Source organism: Mugil cephalus, chromosome 2 (genome assembly GCF_022458985.1).
Source record: "Mugil cephalus isolate CIBA_MC_2020 chromosome 2, CIBA_Mcephalus_1.1, whole genome shotgun sequence".
Classification (NCBI taxonomy): Eukaryota; Metazoa; Chordata; class Actinopteri; order Mugiliformes; family Mugilidae; genus Mugil; species Mugil cephalus.
Window position 1 is genome coordinate 25,072,258 of NC_061771.1, and position 11,017 is coordinate 25,083,274.

At 42.8% G+C, this 11,017-nt stretch overlaps 1 protein-coding gene across 1 annotated transcript; it reads right to left on the minus strand.

Annotated features, from left to right (window-relative positions):
• Positions 1–2,448: 2,448 nt before the first annotated feature.
• On the minus strand, positions 2,449–4,057 carry ier2b (immediate early response 2b). The gene has a single exon (XM_047577332.1). The coding sequence runs from the start codon at positions 3,884–3,886 to the stop codon at positions 3,326–3,328; it is 561 nt and encodes a 186-aa protein (XP_047433288.1). The 5' UTR covers positions 3,887–4,057; the 3' UTR covers positions 2,449–3,325.
• Between the last annotated feature and the right edge of the window lie 6,960 nt (positions 4,058–11,017).

Below are 11,017 nucleotides of genomic sequence, written 5' to 3' on the forward strand. Positions count from 1 at the left end.
CAGTGAGTAACAAGTGCAACGAGTCCGACCGAGGTGACACACAGACCATTTTAAAGGGTTATCAGGACCTAAAACCACAACTGAGTGTTTGCTCTCATCTGCGTGTAAAACCACTCGTGATTTTCAGGCACAAGTTGGCACTTGTTTTTTTTTTTTCTCAAGTGAATGAGCCAATTATGGCGACCTTTAACTGAGACAGTGACTCTAGTCCTTGTTTAACATGATAATAAATGCCATTACATCCTAAAATTCACTCTAACTGAACAACCGTAGCAACTTAAAGAGGGAATCTATACCGAAACTGAATCAAAATAAAACGTGTAACCCCCCTCCCTCCCTCCACCCACTCACCCACCGCATATGGTTTGACCCAGATCTTGAAGTTGTTTTTCCATCATGAGCCGGTGATGTTGTTGGCAGATCGGGGTCACTGTGGTGAAAAAAAAAATAAATAAAAATACTGACGGGAGCTTTAATTCTCGCCGTGTGATAATGCAGCTGCTGAGCCTTGATATGTGAAAACAACATTAGCGGATGTAAACAGATTAGGAAGAAGAGGAAAAAAATGCTGCCTCCCTTTTGCTTATTAAATTCCTCCAGTTGATTCTGTTGGATGACCTTCTCTTGTCGTGTGTAGACACAAGAAGCCACCACATGCATTTAATGACAAGAATAAATAAATAAATACACAAATAAATACATAAATAAATAAATGGAGCATTCGAGGGATGACAATGTTGGCGAAAAACGGCTAAAGAAAGTGAAGATTTAAAGAGAAAGAAAGAAGTTCTTAGTGAGATTTCCTTTAAAAATAGAAATAAAATAGGAAAACAGAAAAACTGTCTGGGTTCAGCTTGGAAATAGTAGTATATGCTGCTTTTCTTACATTTTTTTCATATTTATATAAACATTTGTTTCTTTTACTCTTTCTCTTTCTTCTTTTACAGTTTTGTGACATTTTATTGGCCAACTAATGAATTGGAAACTTAATCAGTAATAAAAAAAAACTTTAAAATCACACCCCAAGGCATAGTCCATGACAAAAGACTGAGGTGGCTCCATAAAAACATAAAAGGTTCGGTGATTAAATTTATGACCACCCGAGCCGACCTTTTCCTCCGTATTAAAGATAAGATTTACCTACTCATGCGTCGGTACACATAAAGTCCTAAATGTGTCATGGATGAAATGGAAATACTGTCAACATATCGCCGTGACGACCGAGCGAAGCCTGCCTGATGGTGGTGATAACACATCACAACTTCTCAGGAAAACAATGCACTTCACTAAACTTTCCGCAGGTGGAACAATGCACAGCGAAAGCCTCATAACATGGTCATCACTCTGGGAACTCCCAGAAAGAAGGAAATGTTTGCACTCAGCGGTGACTTCATGCTGTCCGATGATCAGGCGGCCGAAACCAAAGTCCAGCTAATGAAGTCATGGCACTTGTTTGGTGTTGTTTGTTTTTTTTTTTGTTTTTTTTTCCTCAACAGTCTTCTCATATCTGATTGGCCCTCACCGGCCGGGTCCTGTCAACAGGAAACTCATCACATGAGTCACATCACATCACTCTCCCACTTTTTCTTTTTTTTCCCCAGTGTGTACAAGGCCCCTTGGTTTGTTCGGAGCTTTTCTTAGTCAGACTGTGCAAACAACACCATCATCATTAGTAAGGTGTTGCTACGAGGGACAGGGGGAATCAAAACTGTAGTGAGATGTTGTGACATCAAAACAAACGTCAGGCATGTGACTTCACCGCCGTCCTGTCGCTTTTCATTCTTTTGTTTTGCGCTTTTATGCCGGGGAAGGAAAGAAAGTGTGACACCGGCTGATATTTACAGGAATGGGTGACGATAACCGGAGCAACCAGAACAACCTGCTCGCTGCCGCCGTCATCAGCGACTTTCAGGGTGTAGCTGAGGCTCCACGCAGCTGGCAGGAAGTCGCTGCTGAAGCCCTCGGGGCTGTAAACACTACCTGCTGCTCTCTGCATTATGCAGTGGCGGCTCCCGGCCTCAGAGACGCTGCTGCTGCTGCTGTGTTGTTGCGTAACTCTTATATTATTTTTTATATATATATATCCCCTCTCCGGATCGGTGTCAGCTCGTGTTGAGAGCGGAGGAAGTGATTCAGGCCTCTGTCCCAATCCACGGGAAATGGTACGGCCAGGGAAGCTGCTCATGTGTGTCTCACTGTTAGCATGAGATTAACGGCAGCGAGCCAGACCGGCGCTGGGTCGTACCAACCTCCTCCCTCTTATAAAAGGATTGACCCTGTGAACTGAGGCCTAATGTAGATCAACGGGCCTCAATTTGGAAATAAAAGGCTAGTGCATTCCTAAGAGAGAGAGAGAGAGTGTGTGTGTGTGTACTTGGAAACCTTAACCATCTCCTAAAGAGATTTATCCTTTAGTTTAAATGACTAAATCAAAACAGGACAAAGCGATTACACTTCCAACGTGTTTATTACAAATATGTACAGAGATGATTCGATCGTAAAAATCAAAATCAGAAAGCAGCTTGAAACGTGAGGTAATATCATTTCACATGTCAGACGTGATCACAACCATTTCACTGACACTCAAACACAAACGTTAGTTTAACGGGCTTCCAAAACCCCATCTGTACAGTTCCTCTTTTTCTTTCTCTTTTCCCAAAGCACCATGTGAATGCAGTATGTAGGACAGTCCCCAAGCAGTAGTATCGATTTATCAAAGTCCACAGCAGCAGTTGTTTGTGTGTGTGTGTGTGTGTGTGTGCGGCCTCAGCCACCCTTCCCCCTTTCAGTGTTCGAGTCTCATATCTGGGTACAAAGGCAGGAAATTCCCTGAAGTTCTGATTTTCGCTGTGTGCATGTCTGGGTGCTCATCTGTGGCCGGCGTTCACCACTTCACTCCTCATCTCTGACTGACTCACGGCCTCACTCTGTGCTGATTCACGCGTGCACACTCTTTGAGTCAGCAGCAGTCACTTGTTTGGACTCGGCTCACAGGTGAATCACCAGGAAACAACAGGCAACACAACCAGTTCCTCTTTAAGTTTCTTCCTCAAACTTTCCAGCGTGTACCTCCCTTCTTCGGCCTGTTTCTTCTTCCTCGTCTTTGCTCGTTGCTCTCTCCGGGGGGGCTTTACCAGCCCAGCAGGCGCACCGAGATTGACCGGAGAGCTCGCACCATGGCTCCGGTAATCCCTCTGTCCCAGGATTGCTGATGTAGGTCAGCTCCTTGGTGCGCAAAAGGGATCAGACCCTTATAGGTTAACTGGAGTTGAGAATCACTCCGCTCGCAAAGTCCCATTGGAGGCTATTTTCTCCCTCCATCTGTTCAGAAGGCAGGTATAACCCGATTTAGTGACAAAGCAGTCAGGGACTCCCCGGCCCCGGCGCGACAGCTGCCCAGCGCGGCCGCATACCTCTCTTCCCCTGGCTCCAGCCTCGCCCTCTTGCTGGGAAGGAAGTCAGGCGCCGCCGACGCCTTGCCCCTGCGTTTCCTGGACTGCCTCGCCGGGCTCATGTTCTCTTTGTCCTCGGCGATTTCGCTGTCCTCCGCGTCATCAGGCTCCTCTGGTGCCATCTCGGCCGAGTTGAGCGTCGGCTGGGGTGCGGGTGCGGGCTCGGGCTCGGGCTCCGGCAGCCGGGTTTGTTCCCCCGGGCTGGAGCCGGTGTCCATGGGCTCCTCCGGTGCCGACTGCGCGCCACACGGCAACTCGTTCTCCCGGGAGGAGTGATAGATGTCCCGGGCGGACCTCATGACCAGGGAGAGCAGGAGGCTCCGGTGGAGTCTCAGACCCCCTCTCTGGCTCCTGGAAGCGTACAGCTTGCTTATCGACACCGCCAGAATCCGTCTGGCTTCGACGTTCACTTCCATTGCTGCTGTGGCACTCATTGTTGTTGTTGTTTTTTTATGCGTAATTGCGCACTATTGTTTTTGGCACTGTTACCAAAGGCAGCAGGCTCTGTCCCGACTTTAACTTAAGTTTCTAGTTTTGAGATGCAGCTCATCCAGACTCCGGCTGGTCACCAGTTGTTGTTCACGGAGAAATGAGAGTACGCGAGTAGCTGGGTGGCGTTTTATTTCCTCTGTGACGTAACGTGGACTTCATTCCTTAGTAAGTGACAAACAGGCGCCGCCCACACCTGCTGTAGCTGCGGCACATACACACACACTCACTAACACACACTAACACACACCAACACACACACCATCTGTTCCGTCTACCGGTTGTTTCTCACAGTTAATCTCCTTTATATTTTAGGTTTCTGCCGCTGCCGCGAGACATTTCTCGTTGCCGTTGCCCAACAAGTCTCATTTATCTCTCATTTTCTCTTCCTCATTTTCTTTTCCTGTTAACTTCCTCAGAATAAGTTGATGACAGTAACAGTGACAGTTTTGCTTTCTTTTTTTTATGCCACATTTACTCTCAAGGAACACACTTTCACGCGTAAAAATAATGTTTATAGATAAATTCTACGTGTAAATGCGATTACATAAAGAACAAAACAATAGAAAAAACATTTGAACATATTTATATAGTTATTTATAAGACACCTGTAAGGATTCAGCTGATTGAAAGATTGTGTATTTTTTTGTTGTTGTTGATTTGATTTGATAATCAACCCAACAGCCTAAAGTTAGAGCGTCATTGTTTGAGGAAGTGTTTTACTGGAGAGTATTTTAAAGCGAGAAATATGAAACCAGTTCAGCAGCGTGAGATTATGACGGTCTGTGTTTACACTCTGGTTTAAAAAAAAAAAAAAAAAAAAAAAAAAAAAAAAAACTCCAACCAGCAGTTCGCAGAATTTACGTTTACAGAAGGAAACGCGTCTTCTTCTCCGGTTCCCCCTCCCCCCTTGCGCCTCCTCCACGCACACACACATGTACACAAACACACACAGGCATATACACACGTATACAACGTCATTCACTCGCACTCGGCCTCCTCCTTATATGGCTCATCCGGTAGTAAAAGGCCCCTGAGGACGCGCACAGTGGAAAACGATGCCGGGAACGCGCAACCACAACCCCACCCCCCTCTCCTTTTTTTTTTCTCTCTCTCTCTCTCTCTCTCTCTCACACACACACACACACACAGCGGCGGTGGCGTCATCTGCTCTCCATATATGGAGTTGTCACCGGTGTAAATAACGTTACTAAGCAGCGGCACGGCTGAGGTCAAACAACAGCAGCAGTCTGCCAGTCTCTTAGCACGGTGATGGTGCTTTCAGGTCCCACTGGGAATATATTATTCTAAATGAAATGCAAAAAAAGAAAAAAAAAAGAAAAAGGGCTGCAAAAGGCACAGATTCTTTTCTTCTGGATCCTTGTGGATCTTTAATCATCCACAAGGGAAATTACTTGGTCACCGTAGCTTAGTTGCATATAAAAAAAACACAAACACTCTCGACAGTAAAAAAAAAAAAGAAAAAAAATCTATATATCTAAGCATAAAATCTGCAAACTTTGCGTCTAACGAAGTGCACAAGAAACAGAGACAGAAGTAAATAAATATTATGTAGATTGGATGGATTGATAAGGGGCAGCAGTGTGCATTAATGTGAAGAACTCGGAGTCATCTGTCGCAGAAAGGTGGGTTGTTGAGAGTTGTATGAAAGAAGGAGTCGTGCAGCATTGAATGTGGGAGCGGAGCCGGATGGGCGGCCGGTTGGAGAATGAGCTCCGCTGCTCCTCTATGGATACAAACGCCCATTCATGCACATTGGTCTGGGTAGCATTTGCTTTGTCTTGTTTTTTTGTTTTGTTTTTTTTGTCTTTATTTGTCAGTGCTAGAAAAACTAGAGATATGTAACAACTAGCCTTAATTTACCTCTATCCCTTTCCACATTTTTAGACCTACAGGTGAATATAATTTGCTATCTGTCTTGTGCAATATCCTCAGCTACTGCAAATCCTCCCCACTGTTGGATAAATTAAAGGAGTTGGAAAAGTTTATTATCTTATATTGTCTTGTGCTGCAGAAATTGAGTTTTCTTCGGGTTTCTATTTTTAAAAAAAAGAATAAAATTGCTGTGAAATGAAAAGCTGAAACTTTAACTACTTAAAACCGTCCTAATATGGGCCACATGAATGTCAGTGTCCACTTGGAAATCATCCAGGATTTTTCTTTTCCTTTTTTTTCTCCCGCAGGGTTTGACTTTGTGCTGATCAGGCCAGTGTTGTATAACCGTCGGTTCAACGTCTCCTCTGCACTCGTTATCAGTAACACTGGGAGTCACAGCTCCGAAATTGTGCCACGGTGGTGTAAAGCATGCAAGCCGTGGCCATGGAAACCACTCCCTATCACTGCATGCTTTTTTATTTTTTATTTTTTCTTCCTCTTCTCCTCCTGTGACGTGTACCTAGGCGGCACAGACGGACACGAAAGCAGCACCGGATGCCAGATGTCTTACCTGTGCCTGCTTGTAGCCATGCAATTCATCTAACATTACAGTTTAAGCGAATAAGAACCATAGGTAATGCAAATTATCTTTAAAATACTTAACTTAACTGGTTTTCAGGAAGGTCGTTTAAAGACCTCGTGATCTCATGGTTGCACAAAATGCATGGATATGAAAAAGAAGTTGTGTGCACTCATTCTCAATGTGTTTAAATCGAACCTGTGCTGCATGTGTTTCCAGTTTAAATCAGGTCAAATCGCAGCTTTTGAGTGCCTCTATAAGCCAAGCGGTTCTTAAGCAAAGAAAACAAACCAAACATGACTTCACTTCAGGTCTGTACTCGAACCAGTCGCTATGGTGACAGTGTTATGTGTGATTATACTTACGCTGCCTCTGCCTAAGGCCAACTGGGCGGTGGAAGTGTCTCTATGTGTATGTGTGTGTGTGTGTGTGTGCAGGCCAGAGGGTGGGGCCTGCTTTTTTTTTTTTTTTCACCGGGCAGTATTTCTCTCTGTAGTTTAAACAGTGGTTGGTAGGACTCGGAGATGACCCAGTTGCCAAAATATCACATATACAAGCTGGAAAGCATGGAAACCGTTGCCACAATGAACACTGTATAATAATCATTCTTATGAAAGGCGCATGTTGAGGAGATTTTCAAAGAGCCACAAGAGTCAGTTGCAGGTTTAAGCTCTTCAGCTGCAAATGCTTCAGCTACGATCATCAGCTTTTAATCTAAACTCATTTGAGTTCGGGGGCCCCAAATCAGGAGTTCCAATTTGATCTCAAAGGGTAACATATGAGCAGAATAACCTATTCGCAACATCTTAATAACTTCAGACCTAAACATCCAGATTAGAAGTACATAAAATTCAGAGCACAGCAATTTGCAGTACATAAAAAAAAAACTGCATTTCCTGAGAAATAAGCTTGCGATTTATGAATTAGTGTAACTCACCAATGGACAAAATTCAAAGTGTGGTTGAACATTGGGAAGTTGCGCCTTCTGGGGGGAAAAAAGCTGCCTTTAGGGTACCGATGATGCACCACTTCTACTGGCGGCAGGTTGGGGGGTGACCAAGCTGCAACCTCAAGGCCTGAGCAATGAAGCCCATGTTCAAGTGCAAAAAGCTGCAGTTCATCGAGTGGCCACTTGAGGCTCCAAAAGGGAAAAAAATCCCCGTAGACCCCCACGTTAAAAAGCCCAACTTTACAGCATTATTAAACATGTTTACAGCCTCGTACAAAAAACGATTTTGGTCTCATTGGTTTATTTCATGACAATTGTACGGGGGTGATTTTTTAACTCGTTTATTTAATCGTTTGAGATGTCACTCAGGTCTTTTTTGTCAATAGTGTAAACTACTGTAAGACTCTTTTATTGTACTGCAGGACCTTGGCGGCATAACCTTCGCATGTAGCTTAGACTGGTGCAAGCTATTTATACCTGTTCCTTGTCTCATCACTAGTTGGCGGTGTGTCTTCATTTTTGTTTCTACTTCCTGTTCCATTTTCAACAATGGCGACTGAAACTTTTGGGTGCAATTTCGAGTCTTAAAAATGTCTGTATCTCCAAACCTCCTCAGTTAACCTTTACAATTCTTTATTGATCCAAAACAATCAATTCGAAAATTGCAGCGATGGGGAAGCGGCTGGAAATACTAAACCGGAAACATGCTACTACCAAGTGGACCAGAAGCCTAAGTCACCCGTGACATGGAAAGAAGTAAATTAAAAGAATGTTTACATTTAATAAGCTATCCTTTAAAAAAAAAAATCTAATTTCTTTAGAAAAATAAGTGTAATATGGGTTCTGGCTCTAAGTATTAAGACAGTGGATTACAAATAAATAATACTTAATAATAGTGCTTAAACAGTGGACAAAGTGGGAACAGCAGTTATATTCATTGACAAATTGCAGTTTTCTATGTAGTTTTTGGAACTTGCAAATTCATGCTGTGGGCCGGATTAGACCCAGGCTGCTTTTGGCCCACGGGCCATAGGTTTGAGACCTGTAATTTTAACAGTGCGTATTTAGATTTTGGGCTGTCAAATCTGCACATAATTATTGGTTTCCATGTGTTTTTATGAGGCTGAAAATCAATTAACAGACTGATCCCTTTAGTGTACTGTTTTATTGGTTTAATTTATTTCCACCTCTCTCATCAAATTCATTTCCAGCTACAGGAAGCAATTTTATTCATAAAAAAAAAAAAAAAAAAAAAAAAAAAAAGAGCCCTCGACTCAGTATGTAATAAATTCCAGAGGTTAATGGAGATAAATATAAAAAATACAGCTGAAAAGACAGAGCTGGACAGAAACACATCTCCAGATGCTTAAATATTGATGCTTGCTCAGTTAGTTGCTTGAGAGAACTTTAACTCTGAACAGATTGTATGATGAATAAATCATTTTAGTATTTTTCTTTAGGCGTAAAACTGCAAAACACTCTCCGGCTGCAGCTTCTCTGGACGGATTGATTTTTTTTCTTGCAAAGACAGGTCGTGTGGAGACTTCACAGTGCATTGAGCAGCAGCAAAGCTGTATTCATCTTTGAAAAAGCTATTTTTATCCCTCCGTCTGTCCAGAAGGCAGGTACAACCCGAATCCAAAGGTGAAAGTAGGTGATCCTTACAAGGAGCACTTGAAAGCACCGTAAGAGCCGGTCTATTTTTAGAGGCAACGCTCTTCAGCCTACTTCCTGGTGCACGTTGACTCTGGGCCAGTTTTTCTTTTGTTCTTTTGCTCCTTTTAGTGTGCCGCTTTGTTCCAGTGGAGGCAATTTTCCTGCTGCATAACGCCGTTTAAAGATGACTCAAATGTTCCACTGAAGTGGATCTGGGCCCAGTCCAGCTGATCTGGACAGGGGAGGCACAGCAGCAATCAAATGGCACAGATGGAAAGAAACAGCCGACTCTGAGGCGTCAAAGGATCAGAAACGAATTGTCAGATCAAGGATTTGTCTCCTGCTGCTCATTTAAGACATTTTAGGGTAACTTACCGAGTGTAGCCCTTGACTGTGTTTTAGTGATTACGCTCCAGTTTCCAGTACAACTCTCCTACACATTCCTTGATTCATATTCAGCATAAAGCTGGGGTCTTCAACGTTTTTCAGGTCAAGGACTCCAAACGGATGGAGAGATGAAATAGGAACCGCCTATAATAACTGCTTTGACCGGAGGTCACCTGCCTCCTCTGTGAGTGTCTTTATTAACACATTTATGTTCTTGTTTTTGTTTATTTTCCCCCTTATGTATCACTGCCACTGTACTTTAGTATAAATTGCAGGCAACTACAGATTTGCAGAGGCTGGAAAAACATATATCAACCACCAAACTGCAGTTTCCCTAGGTCCATATATATATATATATAATCTCAGAGTTTATGGAGATGTTAAAACGAATCACCAGCAGCTATAATAATACAATTGTTGACATGTAGAACCTCACCTGTTATTGTTTGCTTACCAGGGATATGAGCTCATTGTGCGGATTTTTATTTATTGTTTTCCAGTTGTAATCAAAGTCCATGTTCACATTGGTTTTCAAAAGCTTCCTCCAAGACAGTCAGACACATGTGTCAACTTATTTCTTCTCTATAACTGCAACAGCCTTGACGCATTTTTGATACTGAACTCAATTTAATACGTTTTCTAATCGATTGTCTTGACGTCTCGTGAGTGTTGTCTGTGTGGCCAGTGTTCATGAACTCATATCTTTAAGTTTTGATTTGGAAAAAAAGCAAAGACAAGAACTCGAGTCGACTCTAGTCGCTGTTTTGATGACTTGTGACTTGCTCTGCACTGATTCTACACAGTCGTCCTCTGGAAGCACATCCAGCCAATCATGAAAGGAGTTGTAATTTGGTCTACGGATAATAATAAACTGTTTTAAAAATGTACTTGTGTTTTGTGTTGTTTGAGTCCGTGTATTTTACTGAATATGTAGGTAATTAAAAATGACTGATTAATTAAAATCTGTGAGTTGACATAACCTGTGACTGGACTTGCACATGGGTGATTTGATCCCGTCTCTGGAAAAAAGCAATGTAGGAGGAGGCGGAGGAGTGATGACGTGAACGCTGGGAAATGTAGAGGCTGCCTCCACTGTCATACTTTCATATGATTTGAAACAAGGCTCTGTGAAAAAGGATTAAGTCATGGTATTACAACATCAGCAAAAATAATCAATGGGTGGGTTTTAAAAGCTGTTTCCCCACCGGGAATGAACTCCAAAAGGACAGGAAAGGTTTTTAATCTCACAAATATGACTTTTTTTCTCTCAAAATTCTGCAAAAAAAGTCTGAATTCTCAGACAAAAGTCAGAATACTGAGAGAAAAAACTCAGAAAACAAAAAAATTACTCTAACTACCATTTTTTTCATTGGCCCTAATCCTCTTCCGTAGATATGTAGACGTGGTTTTAAGTGTTTCATATATCTACGAAGGAGGCCTTTATCAGGCCGCCATGTCCAGTGCACCCAGCAAACAAGACGCGACAGCTTTTCGCAAACTCAATTTTGCTTCCAGACGCCAACCTTTTAAAGGCCAGAACACCTGACGCCAGGTTTCCTCTCTGTCATATCAGCCTGGGGTAATTAGATTTTTAAAAGAAAAGTATCT